Source organism: Electrophorus electricus, chromosome 13 (assembly GCF_041902795.1).
Source record: "Electrophorus electricus isolate QZ-2024a chromosome 13, ASM4190279v1, whole genome shotgun sequence".
In the NCBI taxonomy this organism is placed as follows: Eukaryota; Metazoa; Chordata; class Actinopteri; order Gymnotiformes; family Gymnotidae; genus Electrophorus; species Electrophorus electricus.
In genome coordinates, this window is record NC_137509.1 from 11,705,687 (window position 1) to 11,727,152 (window position 21,466).

The 21,466-nt window shown below is 40.5% G+C and overlaps 2 protein-coding genes across 5 annotated transcripts in view; both read left to right on the forward strand.

The window, feature by feature from the left end:
• Positions 1-5,147: 5,147 nt before the first annotated feature.
• LOC145643543 (MAM domain-containing protein 2-like) lies at positions 5,148-7,256 on the forward strand. Its single transcript, XM_081695064.1, has 4 exons — positions 5,148-5,221; positions 5,895-5,920; positions 6,529-6,675; positions 6,871-7,256. The coding sequence occupies exons 1-4, from the start codon at positions 5,148-5,150 to the stop codon at positions 7,254-7,256; spliced, it is 633 nt and encodes a 210-aa protein (XP_081551190.1).
• Positions 7,257-9,629: 2,373 nt separating this feature from the next.
• The window catches only part of zanl (zonadhesin, like), a 66,667-nt gene continuing 54,830 nt past the window's right edge, over positions 9,630-21,466 (forward strand). For all 4 annotated transcript variants that reach the window (XM_081695256.1, XM_081695252.1, XM_081695254.1 and 1 more), the window contains exons 1-36: positions 9,630-9,705; positions 9,804-9,956; positions 10,040-10,233; positions 10,323-10,464; positions 10,672-10,916; positions 11,017-11,165; positions 11,252-11,380; positions 11,495-11,633; positions 11,734-11,875; positions 12,061-12,257; positions 12,368-12,506; positions 12,589-12,705; positions 12,897-13,021; positions 13,162-13,307; positions 13,723-13,866; positions 14,049-14,156; positions 14,409-14,578; positions 14,980-15,182; positions 15,301-15,442; positions 16,167-16,241; positions 16,325-16,518; positions 16,608-16,749; positions 16,954-17,198; positions 17,299-17,447; positions 17,534-17,662; positions 17,777-17,915; positions 18,016-18,157; positions 18,343-18,539; positions 18,650-18,788; positions 18,871-18,987; positions 19,179-19,303; positions 19,444-19,589; positions 20,005-20,148; positions 20,331-20,438; positions 20,691-20,860; positions 21,262-21,464. In XM_081695256.1, coding sequence (XP_081551382.1) covers positions 9,830-9,956; positions 10,040-10,233; positions 10,323-10,464; positions 10,672-10,916; positions 11,017-11,165; positions 11,252-11,380; positions 11,495-11,633; positions 11,734-11,875; positions 12,061-12,257; positions 12,368-12,506; positions 12,589-12,705; positions 12,897-13,021; positions 13,162-13,307; positions 13,723-13,866; positions 14,049-14,156; positions 14,409-14,578; positions 14,980-15,182; positions 15,301-15,442; positions 16,167-16,241; positions 16,325-16,518; positions 16,608-16,749; positions 16,954-17,198; positions 17,299-17,447; positions 17,534-17,662; positions 17,777-17,915; positions 18,016-18,157; positions 18,343-18,539; positions 18,650-18,788; positions 18,871-18,987; positions 19,179-19,303; positions 19,444-19,589; positions 20,005-20,148; positions 20,331-20,438; positions 20,691-20,860; positions 21,262-21,464 — 5,322 coding nt within the window. In that variant the 5' untranslated portion in view covers positions 9,630-9,705; positions 9,804-9,829. The remainder of the gene's footprint in view (positions 9,706-9,803; positions 9,957-10,039; positions 10,234-10,322; positions 10,465-10,671; positions 10,917-11,016; positions 11,166-11,251; positions 11,381-11,494; positions 11,634-11,733; positions 11,876-12,060; positions 12,258-12,367; positions 12,507-12,588; positions 12,706-12,896; positions 13,022-13,161; positions 13,308-13,722; positions 13,867-14,048; positions 14,157-14,408; positions 14,579-14,979; positions 15,183-15,300; positions 15,443-16,166; positions 16,242-16,324; positions 16,519-16,607; positions 16,750-16,953; positions 17,199-17,298; positions 17,448-17,533; positions 17,663-17,776; positions 17,916-18,015; positions 18,158-18,342; positions 18,540-18,649; positions 18,789-18,870; positions 18,988-19,178; positions 19,304-19,443; positions 19,590-20,004; positions 20,149-20,330; positions 20,439-20,690; positions 20,861-21,261; positions 21,465-21,466) is intronic.

The window sequence follows — 21,466 nt, forward strand, 5'->3', positions numbered from 1 at the left end:
AGTGAGAAAAATGGACATTTAAATCTAAAATTATATAGCAAGTTCTTTTAAATTATTTTTCTTTTCTCATAATTTCTTGATTATCTTCAATATATAACACCATAATCTTTATTCACCAAGTGCCAGATGTACAAGAAACTTCACTTTGTGCAAGTATCAAACACAGATAAATCTAGAATAGAATATAATGTATTCAGAAGTATTGTGGCATGATATAGATGGTATGGACTCATGTTACTTGCTGCAGATTTAGGTTATTTACATAGCAGAATGCAAAACAAAACTTGATTCACCTGTGACGGTGTCTGTTGTAAAAAGCATTATAGAAATATATAAAGTGCTTTGACTTTGGCAAAAATAAACTCAGTTGACTAAGTCGGAAATCAGGCTAAACAATACCATAATTTTAAGTCAAAAGTGCAATTAAGCAAAGTATGGCAGTAAAAATTACATGTACTGTCACGTAATATGTAGAGTATAGCATCATTAAAACAAATAAGACATAGTTTAATATCAATTTGAGTATGATATGTAAATATAAATCTGAGTAAATGTGAATGAAAGTGATATATGAATGAAAGTGAATTGATTAGAATGTTGTCAGTATCAAAGTTTTTCAAGACCTATCTTAGACCCTCATAGAGCCTTAACAATCCAATTTACATTATTAGTATTATTTGCCATTATTATATATAATAATATAATTATTTAATAATATTATTATTATTTATTTCCTTTTGTTACATTTATTTGCAGGGTGTCATGATTCTACCCTGTCCCTTCTCTTCTGTTTTGTTTATTTTGTGCCATTTTTGCTTTTGTTTACTTCTCAGCCCCGTCTTGATTTGTTTGTTGTCGGTTCTGGTTGTTTTCCTGTCAGTCTTACCATGTGCTTTTGTTTTCTTCTTAGCCCCACCTTGGTTTACTTTCCCTTGTTGCCTGTTTGGTCATTGTCTCCAACTGACTGTACTTACCCTCATCTACTCCTGCGTACTTATACCCTTCCATTCCTTGTGAAGTATTCGTTCTGCTGTCTGCATGGTTCTTTGTTGGTTTTGCCTAGTTTCTGCTTTTGTTTAAACACTGAAGCACTAAGAATATTTGGCTACACTGTGCCCTAGACACGGGAGTATGCAAGCAACACTAAAGAGGCTTTAAAACCTTCGCTCTTCAACCTGCTTTATCTATTGCAGCATTACACAGTGATTTATCATTGTTGTGGGGTGTGGCAGTTAAGGACAAAAGTTACATGTCAACTTTCGTATTATATGAATGTTACATAGTTACATGAGTGTGGTTTTTATTATTGCATGGTGGTGATTACCTATCTCTTCTTCTGTGATGTACTGTTCTTGGCTCTGTCTATTTTCAAGAGTCTTGATTTTTGGTTCTGGATTTGTTCTTGTCCTTATAGTTTTTTTTTTTTTTTGGATGCTACACAAATAGCCAATATGAGTTTTGACCAACCCATGAGGGAGGAGCCTGAGGACAAAGCTCAGCATCAGACGGACATATCAGCAGCTGACAGACCACAGACAGACCACAATCAGTACGGGTGGGCAACTGCGCCTCATCCACCCTCACCCTCAGCACTGGAGCTCCTCAGGGTTGTGTCCTAAGCCCCCTGCACTACTCACTGTACACCTACGACTGCGCAGCCACTTCCAGCTCCACCATCATTGTCAAGTTTGCTGACGACACCGTTGACATGGGCCTGATCTCGGACAACGATGAGAGGGCCTACCTGGAGGAGATTAAACACCCGGAAAACTGGTGCCAGGAAAATAATCTCCTCCTAAACGTCAGTAAGACAAAGGAGCTGATTGTGGATTGCAGCAAGAAGCAGGAGCAGCACTACCAACCTGTGAGGATCAGTGGAACCACGGTGGAGAGAGTAGACAGTTTCAGGTACCTTGGTGTTCACATCTAGCAGGACCTGTCCTGGTCCCGCCATACCAACTCCCTGTCAAAGAAGGCTCGTCAGCGTCTTTACCACCTCAGACGCCTAAGAGACTTCAGACTGCCCTCCAAGGTACTGCGGAACTTCTACACCTGCACTATCGAGAGCATCCTCACGGGGAACAGTCTGGTTTGGGAACAGCACCAAGCAGGACAGACAAGCACTCCAAAGGGTGGTGCGTTCAGCAGAGCACATCACTCATACGGAACTTCCTGACCTGCAGACCATCTACTACAAGCGGTGCCAGACCAAGGCCAGGAGGATTGTGAAGGACCCCACCCATCCCAACAATAGGCTCTTCTCTCTGTTGAGGTCAGGGGAGTGCTTTCGCTCCCTGAAGACCAAGACAGAGAGACTGAAGAGGAGCTTCTTCCCACAGGCCATTCGGGCCCTGAATCAGGGAAACTGATAAACTGTGGGGACCACCACCACCATGTAACATAACTGTAAATATGTTCAATTACCACCATGTAACATATAACTGTAAATATGTCAATTACAAGATGGAACTGTACATTCTGTACATTGTGTACATACATATATACATATCCATATATACATTGTACATTGTGTATATAAACATAATATACATATATTGTACATACATTGTTAATACATTTTTGTATATATATAGAATATATATTTCTCTATGCACCCCTGTTTTTCTTTTTCCTCAGTTTGGACAGAGCGCTCTAAACCATTTCACTGTGAGTTATACTGTGTATGACTATGTATGTGACAAATAAACCAAACTTGAACTTGAACTTGAATGGGATATAGCTTAGCTGGCTTATTGGCCGTTTTGTTATTTTTGTTTATATTTATTCTATGACAGTTTGTTTGCAGATTTGTAGAATATTTTTATAACCTAATGTGCTGTCTGGATATTCAGTGGAGGGGAGTTAGATTCTCATCTGTTTTATTGCTCTCTGAGTCTGTTCCTTTTCTCACTCACAGATTCTTGATACATTTTTACCCTCTACCTGATATTTCCATAATTCAGTATTTCTTTTAAGATAAGAAGAATAAGAAGCTTTTGAGAATTTACCTTAAGATTTGGTCCAACTCATGCTCCTGCCTCCCTAATTCTTGCAGGTGACAAGCCTTTACTTGGGGCAGGGTTTGTAACAGGTGGTGGGGTGTGTTTGTCTTATTGATTTACAAGGTTTTGGAACCTTCCTATATATATTTTTTTAAAGAATAACACAATTTAGTATCTTCTAGGCCAGTTTCTAAAATGTTGGCAAAAGAAACAGGCAAATCAGCCTGTTTTCTTTGACTTATGTGAAATTCCCAAAGATGATGTAAGAAGACTATATGTAAACGAAGGCCTGCCAGATATACAGCCTAGGGCCACTATGAGGACCCGCTAAGACAAAAACGTAGTACAACAGACAGTAGAAACATACCTGTTATGAAATTAGAAATATCTGTTTGGAGGGATGCACTTATAAAATTACACTCCTGTGCAGATATTTAACATTGTTAAACTTGGGAGCTGTTCACTTAGCTGAGGTATAATGCAGAAAACTGCCACATTCTCACTGATGGAAGGACAACTGTCCCTAACTAGTCAGTTGGTCAGTTTGACTGTACGAAATATTTTGGTATACCACAATGCTTAATAATACAGGGAGGAAGTAGAATGGTTCTGGCACTGCTGTATTATGTGGCTGATACTTTCACCACATTGGGCAATGGCCCTTATAAGACTGTGAGTAATACACTATATGGAAAACTTCACTTGCATTGATTTTGGAGGTTGTGGGTGTCTACTTGATGTGTAATTCACTAATTGTGAAGATTCCCATACCATACTTTTACTAAACTACTATAATGTACTGTAGATGTCCTTTGGACAAGCTGTTCTCATGACACAAGCACAGACTTGACCTGTTAGTAGACAAAGTTCTTATTTTCCTCAGACTTAGGAAAAACATTCATGAAAGTAATGATTATATAAAGAGGGCATATAATAAAGATTGAAGGGATAAAGATTAAAGGTATGATGGAAATGTTTAAATGAGAAAAAAGATACTCAGTATTAGTCATATTCAGTATTTTTAACTATTAAAAAGTCTTATCCTCTGAATAAAATGTGTAATACAAAATTGAGCTGGTCTCAATTTCAAAATGTTTGAAACAGAATGTTTCTAAATCACCTAAAGTTAATGTAGCAGGATTAAATGGTGTGCGCTCTCTATCACTGAGCGTATGAGTGACATATCTGCTTAGATTGCCATCGCAACAGGCTACACCATAGGCAATGGGCAGCATCTGAAGTCGTAACCTTTTTATAGAACTCATAAACGCATTATCAGAGGGTGGAACACCACAGACACAGCAGTGAATCTGATTATGGCCACACTACCAAAATAAGACAGGGTCAGAAACAGGGATGGACTTCATGGAATGTTTATTTATAGCCATCAAATTAATTTTTTAAAAAAGAGTATGAGTCATCGAACAGATAAGAAATGAATGTACTTGTTATTTACTTTACAACTCATGAATGACAAAAGAGCTTTCCATAAAGAAAATAACATGGGCTGAATTCGTTTTCCTTTGTATTGCATAAATGTTTTTTTCTTTGTATTACATAAATGCCAGAAGGAAACTGCCCCCAAATAACCATAATCAGCTGTTCTTAGATTATATTACTGACACATCATTGATTCCCAGAACCTACAAATACATAATGTTTTGTCATCATAATGAGGAGTTCCCATTAACAAGCTATGTGTAGATCCACTCACTGTAACAATTACCAGTGTCCATGTATTTAAAAAAATCTGGTCTTAAAATAAGGTCTAGACCTTCATTGCAGGAAATGTGTGAAGCAAGATATATAAATTGTTTATGGTTTAAGAGTAAAAGTATAAGTCTCAACAGTATCTATAACACTAGTTTGAACTGTTGTGTCATTATGTTAAACTCACTCTTCTGTAGGTGACCATTTCAAACTGATGAAGGCTCCAACAAGATAAGTGACACACACCCTGGCCCTATCATAGACAGTTACTTATTTACTCATGTGCTTTTTGCAATAACCTTTGCTAAAAAATCAAGAAAATGACATGATACAGATTACGTTTTGTGTACACCCTCCCTCCCTGACCCATAGACTATATAAATGCACTTTCCTCCATCAAGTATCTCTCTGTGAAGCTAACTGCAACAGTTAGCCATGGGACAGCTTAAACTAATATTTATCTTAACATGGATAAGTGGTGGATATATTGTGGGAAACACTGGGCAAGGGTGAGGTTCTGAAATGTATTTTATGGTGTAATCTTTCCTTACATTTGTTAATATTTTACTTTATCTGATATTAATTAATTATTTGTTTAGTGTAAGTCTGTTGTGAGCATTAATTTGACAGCTATAATAACTGAACTGCACTACATTTACATTTTACATTTACAGAATTTAGCAGATGCTCTTATCCAGCCGACTTACAATAGTGCTTTGTCATTTACTCATAGAATACATCCTAGCACAGTACAGTACACTACCATGGTGCATGATGCACTGCAATGGTTACATTAATGTTTGTAATTGTTTGTATATCTAGATAGATAGGTTTTTTTACTTGAATATAAAAATGTTTCTTCTTAACAGTATATATATTTATACTATTTTTTAAAATTTTGAAATAATTTGAATAACAAATAATTTCATTGTATTAGTGCTAAAGGTGCAATACACAGAAATATGCAATATATTGCATATATAAGCAGTACTCATCTTATAACTTAAAACAGCCTTCAGCAGTATGATAAAGTTAGTTATCATAGTTAGTTGATGACCACTGTATCTTGGGTTATTTTCTAATATTTTCTAATGACATTAAATTTAAATAAAAGATGAGAACTTTTGAAAATGATGAACTTTATGCATTTACTGTTTTTCACATTTTTCTGCCTTTTCATAGACGTGATGCTATCGAACATGATGCTGGTAAGTTTGCTTTGCTCAAAAATATGTCGTAATTCCTTATCCCCAATTATGAATGGAGTTTACATTTAATTTAACCTTTACTTAACTTAACCTAGTTTACTTAATGTAACATTCCCTTTTGATGAGTTTGTGTCTGTTGTCTCATAATCTGTCCTTCATATAAAATGAACTTTACTCTTTTGAACATTTGGCTCCAAAGTTCTTACACATACTCATAACATATTTATCACCACACAAATGCTTACACACCCAAAGCTGTAAAATGGGTGGAGTAAAGCAAGCTCTGTAAAACATATTTCTGATCTACATCAATTTAAAACACAGTAACAGAGCATATGTGGCACTGTTCTGTAGTAAAAAAAAAAAGAAGATATAGACACCAGGAAATAAGAATATTATATGTGGTCATGCAATATCCATGCTGAAAAGCCATAGAATGGTATCTTAGAAATGTTGAATTGCATGTGAAGTTTCCTGCAAGTTCACTCTGAATTATAATTAAATTATGATCCATGATTTTCCTCAAAGGAAGTGATGGATCATAAGAAAAAAATCAGACACTTAACCAACAACGTAACCTCCCCCTGCCCTTTTTTTGTTGATCACAGCTGTGTTAGCATCCTGTGACTTCAATAATAATGCAGACCCCTTCTGTAACTTTCGGCAAGACCCTACAGACAACAGTGATTGGATTCGACATTGGGGCCCCACCCCAACTCCTGGTACTGGACCCAGTGGGGACTATCCTGACGGCAGTAAGTCCAAGGTTTCAGAGGGATGTGTCCTGTGGTTGGGCATAATGGTTCATTGATGTTGTTCATTGCTAAAACTTACCAATATGTTCTCAATAGGTTCTACATGTAATAAAACAATATTTCGTCAATATAATAAACATGTAAAGCTACCATAAAGGCAGTACTCATTAAATCAATTCCTGTTTCCTTTCTCAGCTGGGTATTACATCTACCAAGAGGGGGATAATGTCATTAATGGGATGAAAACACGATTGTTCAGTCCTGTGATCACCACCACCACAGCACCTCAGATCTGTGTGCAATTTCATTACTATATGTATGGCTCAGATGCTCACAATACGTTGACCATACTGGCCAAACGATCAGGCATAGAGGAACAGCTGTGGCAGAAAACTGGGATCCAGAGTCCATCATGGCTGAGAGCAGCTGTTACTGTGCCCAAACCAGCTGGAGAGGTGGTTGAAGTGAGTATAAGTGTCGTTTCAAGAAAAGTCCTTGGGATCCAGAGTGCTGCTTTGAGTGGTGTAGCACACAGGGTCCTTCAGACTAAGAAAGAAAACTCCCAGAAAGTGTCCTGGTGATCCTTAGCCAGAGTATGCGAGAGATAATCTTAAATGGATAAAGTCTCCTGTTCATGCTGGTCTATTGATACCTTTCACCCAATATTAAAATTAAATGTTGTAAAAGACATAGTCAATCCAGCATCAACAGCCAACAGACACTAAATTCTACATATAGAGAAGCAGCCTTGTTGACCTGAGATTTATTCTGCTATAAATTTATCTTAGAGCTTGATATGTTTTGGTATCCTAGATGTCTTATGGAACATGCTTGAGTCAGATTTAACAGGTGCTTACTTATAGTCTCTATGATATGGCTTTTACAGTACATAATATTTTGTGCTGACTTTGCATACATGTGTATATTTTACATTTTACACATATTTTACAAGGTGTAATTAATTTTTAAAAACTAAGATTTTAAATATATTTTTAATATTTGTGTCAATGTATTATATTCCTTTTTAAATAATATTCATGTCTCTCAGATTGTGTTTGAAGCAACGCGTGGATTCACTTCATCATGTGATACATCCCTGGACAATATTATCATCACTGACGGAATTTGCCCAGGTACTCATATTTACTCATATTACATCTACACTGAAATCCACATAGAAACAATTGACAAAAATATAAAAATTTTGAGACTGATATGGGTCTTTACCTTGGTTTACACAGGGTGTATAGCTGCTTGTGATTTTGATGAATTGGATAACCTCTGTGACTGGACAAACAAGGTCTCGGATTCATCAATCTCTGGCTGGGAGTTTTGGACAGGATCCACTGAGACACCTGGCACTGGTCCTGATGATGATTTCTCCAAACCAGGCTGTTAGTCAGATTCCTAAACTGTTCCATCTTCCATGTGTATTTTGTAAATTTCGGTTTTCAGTTTTAACAACTAAACCTATGCCTTACGTATGCCTTACTTAAATTGTGAAAAAATCTGTTGTGTCATGATAACTCGTCCTTTGGATTTAAATGATATATGCTCAATAACTATGTTTACATGCACACAAATGATTTGATATTAATCAATTAGACGATTGATCTCAGTTTAGTCAGGCTAAGCTTAGATAGAATAAATTGTCATAATCGAATCCAAGGCTTTAGTCACCTTAAGGTCAACCCAATTAAAACATGGTCCAGGCTAATTTTAGTTTGTCTAAAAACTTCAAGGTGGATTGAAACATGTAAAAGCTTAGATAGAGCCATTGTCTTTCTTACAGAGCTCCCAAGACAATCTGTGACATTTCTTATAATACCACGTGTGATGCCAGCTGTAAAATACCAAAGCAAATACGTTTTTGTTTAGGTTCCCAAAGGTTCTTTTCCAATTCAATGTCTTGTTCATATACTTCTCTCAATACAGTGGGATTTTACCTGCTGATGGATTCCTTCTCCAGTGTCCCAGGGGCTTCAGCTCAGCTTTGGAGTCCCTCCATAGCAGTCTCTTCTAAGTGCCTTCAGCTGGACTTCCATTATTACATGTATGGAACTGCCTCAGACATGGAGCTTAATGTCTATACTGTCACTAGTGGTAAGAACATTCTCCTGAAATGAGACGTACTTACTAGGTTGAGTGAGTGTCTGTCTGTCTGTCTGTCTGTCTGTCTGTCTGTCTGTCTGTCTGTCTGTCTGTCTGTCTGTCTGTCTGTCTGTCTGTCTGTCTGTCTGTCTGTCTGTCTGTCTGTCTGTCTGTCTGTCTGTCTGTCTGTCTGTCTGTCTGTCTGTCTGTCTGTCTGTCTGTCTGTCTGTCTGTCTGTCGTAGCTCAGTGGTTAAAGGAACTTGACTTGTATTTGGAAAGTTGCTGGTTCAATTCCTTCCACTGTTGGGCCTCTGAGCAGGTCCCTTCACCCTCATGTTGTTCTCAGTCATAATTGTAAATCATTTTGAATAAAAGTATCTGTTAAACACTGTAAATATGTCTATCTATTGTGTTGGTTTCAGAAACGAAGTTGTTAGAATGTGACCAGAACAATAATAAAGTATTACTAGATACTTTACCTTGTCAAGAAATTAACTAGGAATTATTCAACACAAACTCTATAAAAAATAATTACATCCTCAGGTGGGGAACTGGGATCTCCTGTTTTCAGTCTCAGAGGGAACCAAGGTCAGGGTTGGAAGCCAGCAGTGGTCCATTACATTGGAACAGGAAATGTTCAGGTGCTTACTAGTTTCTTTGCCATATATTCTAAAAAGTCTTATAGTTGCACCCAAAGTTTGAGATAACTGACAGCTGTTTGATACAATGAATGTTGAGGATTTACTAGTGGGTTTTGTTAAAGACATTTGTAAAGCAGTTGATTAAGACTGAATTTCTGTAGGGTGAACTATCTGCCATTACACTAGTGGGCATTCATAATACTGTTTGTATGTTACAGTTTGTGATTGTCGGAGTGTATGGAGAGACAACAAAAACAGATATTGCTGTAGACAGTGTCTGTATTACAACTTGTGATGGTAAAATATAATCTTAAGCATCTTGAGACTAACATAATTTTTTAACATATTTCTTTTTAGTAACCCTGAATTGATTTTTCATTATATCTTGCTTTTAGATATAACACCAACAACTGTTAAGCCTATGACAACAGTTTCAACTTCAAAACCATCAACTCCACAACCAACCACACCTAAATCATCAACACCCCACTCCACGACTCCCAAAACAACTACTCCAAAACCACCTACTCCAGCAACAACTACACCAAGTAAAATGTTTTATATACTACAACCTACAGTGCATCAAGGCATATGAACATGTCCCAACCCCCCTGTTCTTTTCTACAAATAGTGAAGTGCCCTCCTGATTCTGAGTACATAGAGTGTGGTCCAGCTTGCATTCCCAGCTGTAAAGAGCCCTCCACCAACTGCACTGGCTCTTGTATCAGCGGCTGCTTCTGCAAACCAGGTTTTGTGTTCCGGGGGAAACGATGTATTCCCATTGAGCAGTGTGGATGTCTGGATGATGACAACAACTACTATGAGGTACATGGACTGATTATGAAAAAAATGGATCCAGTCTTGGAAGATGCATTCCTAGACCCATAAATGTAACTTCTATGTCTTTTTTTCAGCCTGGAGAGCTCGTCTTTGGGAATGACTGCTCCAAGCTGTGCCGCTGTGCCGGCAATTACACTTTGAGCTGTGTAGACAACACCTGTGACCCCACGGAAGAATGTCTACAAGTGGGAGGAGTCCATGGTTGCTATCCTAAAGGTGTTGTGGCAATATATCTTCCAGTGGAGATGCTGGCATATGTTAACCTTCTAGCCTTAATATACTATGATTAATTTTTGGATTCAGACAGATCAAAAGCAAAGCACATGTGTGTTTTATTAGCGTATGTAAATCAGGCCTGTAAGACTTGTTGTTGTTTTTAAGACTTGTTGTTGTTGTTGTTGTTGTTGTTTTTAATCTCTACAGACACCTCCACCTGTATTGCCTCGGGTGATCCCCACTACTCCACCTTTGACAAACGCAGTTATGACTTCATGGGCAACTGCACCTACTTGATGTCTGAGCCTTGCAACAGCACAGATGTGCCTTACTTTGCTGTTTATACTGACAATGAGAATCGTTACAATGTCCCCACCGTCAGCTACGTGAGTGCTGTCCACGTCCACGTTCTAGGAGTGAAGGTGTCCATCTTGAAAGGAGGAGTCGTGCAGGTCAGTAAGCAAAAAGAGAACTGATGTAGAAAAGGTGGGTTCTGCAGGTATGTTGTAAATAGGAAATCTTCTTACTACTGGTTTCCATCTGGTCTCTCAGCTGAATGGAACCACTGTGAACATTCCTCTAAGCCCTGCTCCTGGAGTGGACGTCTTTCAATCTGGGACACTCTATAGTGTAACCTTGAACTTTGGTGTGACAGTTCGCTATGATGGAAACCACTACATGGACATCAAAGTCATCAAAGAGTGAGTGTTGTGTAAAACTGAGAATGATCATTGCACTGTGAATCCAGTGCATCTTACTCATGCGTTGCACTTGCATGTATGTGCAGCTACCAGGACAGGCTGTGCGGCCTGTGTGGCGACTATAATGGCGACTTTAAAGATGACTTCCGTACTCCCACCGGTGAACTGGTCAACAGTCCAACTGATTTTGGTAACAGCTGGAACACAGACCCTGAGTGAGTCACCGATATCGTACTGTACATACCGAGGAATCCGTCATTCCTTATTCCCTCCGGTAACTGATCATGGGGCTGGAAGACAACTGACTCTTGTCTTCATTTGCTCCTCAGCTGCAATAAGAGCCCCGTCGGTCCAGACCCTGGATGCACAGATGCTGAGCAGGACCTTTATGAGAGTCCCGCCTACTGTGGAATCATACTGGACAGCAAAGGCCCATTCGCTGTCTGTCACCCAAGAGTCAATCCCAATGTGAGTTATTCAGACCAGGCCATTGTCAGCTGAGTACTTAACATCTTTAGTCATTTAACATTAATCATGTTCTTTATATCAAAAATCTGTGTTTGCGTAGAGTTTCTTCAAAAACTGTGTGTTTGATCTGTGTGCGCTGGACGGCCCTCACTCTGCCTTGTGTGAGGCCATTGAAGCCTACGTCAACGAGTGTCAGGATCGCGGAGTCAACATCGGTCCCTGGAGAAACACCACCTTCTGCCGTAAGTCACATACAATTACATCGCACTCTGCACTTTATATACACAAGATGATGAGGTCCTATATTTTCCTCTAATCAGACACTACATTGTAGAATGTAATGTGAATACATAGTGTATATATTTGGTGTTATTCATTCTCTCTTAAGTGTGATTACCACAGTCACACTGTACATTCTTTATTTTAGCTCTCCAATGCCCACCCAACAGCCACTATGACCCCTGTGTCCGACCTTGTCAGCCCTCCTGTACCCCTCCCCCACCCAGCCAGTGTACTGGACCCTGTTCTGAGGGATGTGTGTGTGACCCTGGATACATACTCAGTGCTGGCAAATGTGTGAAAAAAGACACATGTGGCTGCAATTATAATGGACAGTACTACAAGGTGAATATGTACGAGTGTTACTGGGTCGTAGTCAGCATCTTTAGTACCTCAGCATATGAATGTATCAGACATTTGTCGCCAATGTCCTGCCTTCTCTCTGTGGACATTAGCCAGATGAGGAGTTCTACACTAAGGACTGTGAGCTGCTGTGCAGGTGTGATCCTCCATTCGTCACCTGCAGTGCTGCTGAATGCCCTCCCATGCAGCAGTGTGGTGTGCAGGGAGGACAAATAGGCTGTTACCCAGTTGGTCAGTAAATAAAAACTTGAAATAAATAAACAGGTTTAGATTCTGAGGTGGGTGAGGTCATCTGTCCTTTGGTCTCACGTAGGTTCTCAGGACTGCATCATCTCGGGTGACCCTCATTACAACACCTTTGATGGTAAATACTACTCTTTCATGGGTACCTGCACCTACACGCTGGCCCGCACCTGCAGAAACAACACTGGTGAGTAGAGGCCATGGATCTATGTAAAAATGTAACAGAATGCTGTATATTCCTGCATTTGGGTGTGAATTGGTTACCATTGGTATTTAAAAATGTATAACATGTAAACCAAAAAAGATGTGGCATATTGCTTTGAACACTTGTACATTATAAACGTACAGTGATTACAGTTTTTGTTCTGTGTTGTGCAGGGCCCTGGTTCTCTGTGGAGGGGAAGAATGAGGAGAGAGGAGTGTCTGGCGTATCTTACCTCAGGAAGTTGTACGTGACTGTCAACGGCATCACTGTGACAATGATGAAGAGCAGAATCACACTGGTTAGCTTGAACTACTGGAAACCCATTTTCATGCAACATCTCTGTTGATCTTAATTGTGTGAATGAAATAAGTCTTCATGTCTGTCTTAGCAAAGCTGGTATTTGTTGTAAATTGTTTATTGGTTTTCCATCATTTTCAGGTGAATGGACGGAGAGTAGCCCTCCCTCATTCCCCCTCTCCTCTAATCTCTCTAACCTTGGCTGGGCAGTATGTCATCCTCACCACACCCTTTGGCCTGGAGGTGCGGTGGGATGGTAACCACTATGCTAAGATCACAGTGCCCAGGTACTGCGGCAGACATGTGCTATAGATACTGGAGTATGGTGCACTTTTAGCTTTGAGATTGTATAGACACTGAGACCAACAAAACCAATACAATATGATTCTTTTACTTTAGACATTATTGCGTCTTTTGGAATGATGTGCTTTGACCAGTGATGTGGCCAAATACATCATCTAGTTGAGCCAGCAGTTAAATGCTGTCAGCAAGAAAGCAGCATCACCAAGTTACTATTTATCTCTTAGTGTTTCAGATGAGTTGATGTGTAATCATTTTGGACACATCCCAAATACTTACTCATTAGCACCATTAATGCATTTTTTAAAAAATGACAATGAAGTCCATATCAGGTTTAAGTCTTGGTACTATAAATATTGAAAAAATCATGTTATTATTTCTCTTTTTCTCTTTCTCTCTCAGTACCTACTTTGAGCAGATGTGTGGTTTGTGTGGGGACTACAGTGGAAACCCCAACAATGATTTTACCAAACCAGATGGATCCCTGACTGGCAGCTCAGATCAATTTGGCAACAGCTGGCAAACCGATAAAGACGAGGATGACACGTTAGTCTCTTTTTTTGTGTTTTCCTCTGTTAAAGACAATAAGACAATAATCAACCCAATAAGCTTGTATTAATCATAGCACTATCATGTTGTTTAATTTAAAACATTTAAAATCTTTTGTTCACACCATGTTAATTTATGTACAGAAGATTTTCTGAGTATCTTTGATGTTGTATTTTTAGATGCAAGCCTGATATTGGTCCTGACCCACCATGTGACCCCAGCCTTGAGGCTGAAGTGTCTAAACCAGAGAAATGTGGAAAAATCACTGACACTAGTGGACCATTCAGGTAGGAACATTCCCATGGAGCACCTGCTGAAATTCGTCCTGTCTTTTACACTGCCTTCTACTCCAGAATAAATTATTTTTTAGATTCATGTCCTCGGTGATCCTGTAGCTCACCTGGTAAAGCAGGTAGAGTTGAGTGCTAATAGCACCACAGTCAGGGGCTCATTTATCAGGGAGAACACATATAGCAATCCTTGTCCCTTTTTAAATTTCTCTCTCCCTCTCACCTCCTTTCCCTTCCTCACACTCATAGGGACTGTATAAAGGTGGTGGACCCTCTGCCGTTCTTCCAGAGCTGTGTGTTTGACATGTGCCGCTATCAGGGACTCCAGCAAACCCTGTGTGACCAGCTCCAGGCCTACACTGATGCTTGTCTCAGTGCTGGGGCACCAATCCACCAATGGCGAGAACCAGACTTCTGCCGTGAGTCTCATCCCACACATCATTCACGGGTGTACTTGTACACTTGTATACATATTCATATTCCTGTTTCTTCATTTACTAAGCTGAAGGCCAGCTGCAAAATGCGTTTTTCATACCGAACACTTTATATGATGTGTTATTTTGCCTAAAAGGTATTGAATCTTTCTTCCAAATACTTACTCTGCTTTAACCAAATAATTTTAACAATTCTTTAACTGCTTATCATTATTCCTGAGTAAGTGTCTTGTCTCTTGGGGTTTTTATGAGAGTTAAAGCTGTAAGCTCTTTCTAACAGCATTGCACTTCAAATACTTAGAAAGTCAGACATGCGCCAAAATTACCCACTGACTTGTATCTGTCTCGTGTGGTAAGGTGACTTTTTCTGTCTTTGTTCTCCACAGCTCTGGTTTGTCCTCCTAACAGTCACTACTCCATGTGTGTGAGTTCATGTCCAGAAACATGTGTGGGTGTGAGTGGTCCTCCTGGCTGTGGTGAGAAGTGTGTTGAAGGCTGTGAATGTAACCCTGGCTTTGTGCTGAGCAACAACAAGTGTGTGCCTCTCAAAGACTGTGGCTGTGTGGACACTATCGGTTCCTACCACCCTGTGAGTGTCTCACGCACATCAGTTATACAGAAAAAGTTGGAGGTTCACTAGTCAGCGGCAAAAATGATTCCTATCCCCTCCAATATAATCTCAGTCCCTGCTTATTTGTGTGGTTTAGGTGAATGAGAGCTGGTATCTGGAGGGCTGTGAGCACCAGTGTGTGTGTCTGGGTGGAAGAATCATCCAGTGCTACAACACCAGCTGCCTCCCTACAGAGACCTGCCAACTGCAGGATGGAGAGTTTGTCTGCAAACCAAATGGTACAACAACTCACATAGACCATGCACTTGTTAAAGTAACGAAATATTTGCATATATCAGATGTTTACATGTCACTTTGTACGAGTCTGAGTCAAGCCTCATGTCTCTGGAGTGCAAGTCTGAGTCAAGTCTCGAGTCTTTGGAGAGATTGAATAGAGTCTCAAGTCTACGTTTGATATTTTCTGTTTAGTCTCATTGTTTAAGGTTTATAGTCTCATTTATTTATGAGGTTGCTAACATGCCTTCTCAGTCGCAAATACGTGGAACAGTGCCTGAAAACAAATGTTACATTTCCACTGGACTGCAACCTAACATTAGCTAGCTAAAAAGAAAATGCTCGTTGGACAATGGAGCATGTAACTAGCTAGAAAAGCTAGACATTGTTTCAAATTATATGGAGCTTACTAGATCAAGCATTTATTAGCTGTCAATCAAGGCAGCTGAGTAGGATACTTTTCATCCCATCCGCAAGCTGTGTAGCTAGTGGAATTTGAGCAGCTGACTCAAGTGACCATCTCTGGTGTATTTAGACAAACATACATATATATGCACAACTACACAAAAACAACCAAGTATATAGATATATTATGATGTCATTCCCTGAAGTGGAAGTACAGTATCTCCTACACTTCGGTCTGAAGATCACCAGCAGCTAATCAACGAATACTAAACCGCTTGCAACTTAAGTGTGGTTTCACCACTGTTTTATAATCCTGACCTACAGATGGACACACTACATCAAAGCCCCCCACAACCACTACACCGAAACCAACTGCTCCGATACCAACTACACCACCAGGTGAACTGCATCTTATTCTCCTCTGTCTAGTGCATCAAGGCATATGAACATGTCCTAACCACCCTGTTCTTTTCTACAAATAGTGAAGTGCCCTCCTGATTCTGAGTACATAGAGTGTGGTCCAGCTTGCATTCCCAGCTGTAAAGAGCCCTCCACCAACTGCACTGGCTCTTGTATCAGCGGCTGCTTCTGCAAACCAGGTTTTGTGTTCCGGGGGAAACGATGTATTCCCATTGAGCAGTGTGGATGTCTGGATGATGACAACAACTACTATGAGGTACATGGACTGATTATGAAAAAAATGGATCCAGTCTTGGAAGATGCATTCCTAGACCCATAAATGTAACTTCTATGTCTTTTTTTCAGCCTGGAGAGCTCGTCTTTGGGAATGACTGCTCCAAGCTGTGCCGCTGTGCCGGCAATTACACTTTGAGCTGTGTAGACAACACCTGTGACCCCACGGAAGAATGTCTACAAGTGGGAGGAGTCCATGGTTGCTATCCTAAAGGTGTTGTGGCAATATATCTTCCAGTGGAGATGCTGGCATATGTTAACCTTCTAGCCTTAATATACTATGATTAATTTTTGGATTCAGACAGATCAAAAGCAAAGCACATGTGTGTTTTATTAGCGTATGTAAATCAGGCCTGTAAGACTTGTTGTTGTTTTTAAGACTTGTTGTTGTTGTTGTTGTTGTTTTTAATCTCTACAGACACCTCCACCTGTATTGCCTCGGGTGATCCCCACTACTCCACCTTTGACAAACGCAGTTATGACTTCATGGGCAACTGCACCTACTTGATGTCTGAGCCTTGCAACAGCACAGATGTGCCTTACTTTGCTGTTTATACTGACAATGAGAATCGTTACAATGTCCCCACCGTCAGCTACGTGAGTGCTGTCCACGTCCACGTTCTAGGAGTGAAGGTGTCCATCTTGAAAGGAGGAGTCGTGCAGGTCAGTAAGCAAAAAGAGAACTGATGTAGAAAAGGTGGGTTCTGCAGGTATGTTGTAAATAGGAAATCTTCTTACTACTGGTTTCCATCTGGTCTCTCAGCTGAATGGAACCACTGTGAACATTCCTCTAAGCCCTGCTCCTGGAGTGGACGTCTTTCAATCTGGGACACTCTATAGTGTAACCTTGAACTTTGGTGTGACAGTTCGCTATGATGGAAACCACTACATGGACATCAAAGTCATCAAAGAGTGAGTGTTGTGTAAAACTGAGAATGATCATTGCACTGTGAATCCAGTGCATCTTACTCATGCGTTGCACTTGCATGTATGTGCAGCTACCAGGACAGGCTGTGCGGCCTGTGTGGCGACTATAATGGCGACTTTAAAGATGACTTCCGTACTCCCACCGGTGAACTGGTCAACAGTCCAACTGATTTTGGTAACAGCTGGAACACAGACCCTGAGTGAGTCACCGATATCGTACTGTACATACCGAGGAATCCGTCATTCCTTATTCCCTCCGGTAACTGATCATGGGGCTGGAAGACAACTGACTCTTGTCTTCATTTGCTCCTCAGCTGCAATAAGAGCCCCGTCGGTCCAGACCCTGGATGCACAGATGCTGAGCAGGACCTTTATGAGAGTCCCGCCTACTGTGGAATCATACTGGACAGCAAAGGCCCATTCGCTGTCTGTCACCCAAGAGTCAATCCCAATGTGAGTTATTCAGACCAGGCCATTGTCAGCTGAGTACTTAACATCTTTAGTCATTTAACATTAATCATGTTATTTATATCAAAAATCTGTGTTTGCGTAGAGTTTCTTCAAAAACTGTGTGTTTGATCTGTGTGCGCTGGACGGCCCTCACTCTGCCTTGTGTGAGGCCATTGAAGCCTACGTCAACGAGTGTCAAGATCGCGGAGTCAACATCGGTCCCTGGAGAAACACCACCTTCTGCCGTAAGTCACATACAATTACATCGCACTCTGCACTTTATATACACAAGATGATGAGGTCCTATATTTTCCTCTAATCAGACACTACATTGTAGAATGTAATGTGAATACATAGTGTATATATTTGGTGTTATTCATTCTCTCTTAAGTGTGATTACCACAGTCACACTGTACATTCTTTATTTTAGCTCTCCAATGCCCACCCAACAGCCACTATGACCCCTGTGTCCGACCTTGTCAGCCCTCCTGTACCCCTCCCCCACCCAGCCAGTGTACTGGACCCTGTTCTGAGGGATGTGTGTGTGACCCTGGATACATACTCAGTGCTGGCAAATGTGTGAAAAAAGACACATGTGGCTGCAATTATAATGGACAGTACTACAAGGTGAATATGTACGAGTGTTACTGGGTCGTAGTCAGCATCTTTAGTACCTCAGCATATGAATGTATCAGACATTTGTCGCCAATGTCCTGCCTTCTCTCTGTGGACATTAGCCAGATGAGGAGTTCTACACTAAGGACTGTGAGCTGCTGTGCAGGTGTGATCCTCCATTCGTCACCTGCAGTGCTGCTGAATGCCCTCCCATGCAGCAGTGTGGTGTGCAGGGAGGACAAATAGGCTGTTACCCAGTTGGTCAGTAAATAAAAACTTGAAATAAATAAACAGGTTTAGATTCTGAGGTGGGTGAGGTCATCTGTCCTTTGGTCTCACGTAGGTTCTCAGGACTGCATCATCTCGGGTGACCCTCATTACAACACCTTTGATGGTAAATACTACTCTTTCATGGGTACCTGCACCTACACGCTGGCCCGCACCTGCAGAAACAACACTGGTGAGTAGAGGCCATGGATCTATGTAAAAATGTAACAGAATGCTGTATATTCCTGCATTTGGGTGTGAATTGGTTACCATTGGTATTTAAAAATGTATAACATGTAAACCAAAAAAGATGTGGCATATTGCTTTGAACACTTGTACATTATAAACGTACAGTGATTACAGTTTTTGTTCTGTGTTGTGCAGGGCCCTGGTTCTCTGTGGAGGGGAAGAATGAGGAGAGAGGAGTGTCTGGCGTATCTTACCTCAGGAAGTTGTACGTGACTGTCAACGGCATCACTGTGACAATGATGAAGAGCAGAATCACACTGGTTAGCTTGAACTACTGGAAACCCATTTTCATGCAACATCTCTGTTGATCTTAATTGTGTGAATGAAATAAGTCTTCATGTCTGTCTTAGCAAAGCTGGTATTTGTTGTAAATTGTTTATTGGTTTTCCATCATTTTCAGGTGAATGGACGGAGAGTAGCCCTCCCTCATTCCCCCTCTCCTCTAATCTCTCTAACCTTGGCTGGGCAGTATGTCATCCTCACCACACCCTTTGGCCTGGAGGTGCGGTGGGATGGTAACCACTATGCTAAGATCACAGTGCCCAGGTACTGCGGCAGACATGTGCTATAGATACTGGAGTATGGTGCACTTTTAGCTTTGCGATTGTATAGACTCTGAGACCAACAAAACCAATACAATATGATTCTTTTACTTTAGACATTATTGCGTCTTTTGGAATGATGTGCTTTGACCAGTGATGTGGCCAAATACATCATCTAGTTGAGCCAGCAGTTAAATGCTGTCAGCAAGAAAGCAGCATCACCAAGTTACTATTTATCTCTTAGTGTTTCAGATGAGTTGATGTGTAATCATTTTGGACACATCCCAAATACTTACTCATTAGCACCATTAATGCATTTTTTAAAAAATGACAATGAAGTCCATATCAGGTTTAAGTCTTGGTACTATAAATATTGAAAAAATCATGTTATTATTTCTCTTTTTCTCTTTCTCTCTCAGTACCTACTTTGAGCAGATGTGTGGTTTGTGTGGGGACTACAGTGGAAACCCCAACAATGATTTTACCAAACCAGATGGATCCCTGACTGGCAGCTCAGATCAATTTGGCAACAGCTGGCAAACCGATAAAGACGAGGATGACACGTTAGTCTCTTTTTTTGTGTTTTCCTCTGTTAAAGACAATAAGACAATAATCAACCCAATAAGCTTGTATTAATCATAGCACTATCATGTTGTTTAATTTAAAACATTTAAAATCTTTTGTTCACACCATGTTAATTTATGTACAGAAGATTTTCTGAGTATCTTTGATGTTGTATTTTTAGATGCAAGCCTGATATTGGTCCTGACCCACCATGTGACCCCAGCCTTGAGGCTGAAGTGTCTAAACCAGAGAAATGTGGAAAAATCACTGACACTAGTGGACCATTCAGGTAGGAACATTCCCATGGAGCACCTGCTGAAATTCGTCCTGTCTTTTACACTGCCTTCTACTCCAGAATAAATTATTTTTTAGATTCATGTCCTCGGTGATCCTGTAGCTCACCTGGTAAAGCAGGTAGAGTTGAGTGCTAATAGCACCACAGTCAGGGGCTCATTTATCAGGGAGAACACATATAGCAATCCTTGTCCCTTTTTAAATTTCTCACTCCCTCTCACCTCCTTTCCCTTCCTCACACTCATAGGGACTGTATAAAGGTGGTGGACCCTCTGCCGTTCTTCCAGAGCTGTGTGTTTGACATGTGCCGCTATCAGGGACTCCAGCAAACCCTGTGTGACCAGCTCCAGGCCTACACTGATGCTTGTCTCAGTGCTGGGGCACCAATCCACCAATGGCGAGAACCAGACTTCTGCCGTGAGTCTCATCCCACACATCATTCACGGGTGTACTTGTACACTTGTATACATATTCATATTCCTGTTTCTTCATTTACTAAGCTGAAGGCCAGCTGCAAAATGCGTTTTTCATACCGAACACTTTATATGATGTGTTATTTTGCCTAAAAGGTATTGAATCTTTCTTCCAAATACTTACTCTGCTTTAACCAAATAATTTTAACAATTCTTTAACTGCTTATCATTATTCCTGAGTAAGTGTCTTGTCTCTTGGGGTTTTTATGAGAGTTAAAGCTGTAAGCTCTTTCTAACAGCATTGCACTTCAAATACTTAGAAAGTCAGACATGCGCCAAAATTACCCACTGACTTGTATCTGTCTCGTGTGGTAAGGTGACTTTTTCTGTCTTTGTTCTCCACAGCTCTGGTTTGTCCTCCTAACAGTCACTACTCCATGTGTGTGAGTTCATGTCCAGAAACATGTGTGGGTGTGAGTGGTCCTCCTGGCTGTGGTGAGAAGTGTGTTGAAGGCTGTGAATGTAACCCTGGCTTTGTGCTGAGCAACAACAAGTGTGTGCCTCTCAAAGACTGTGGCTGTGTGGACACTATCGGTTCCTACCACCCTGT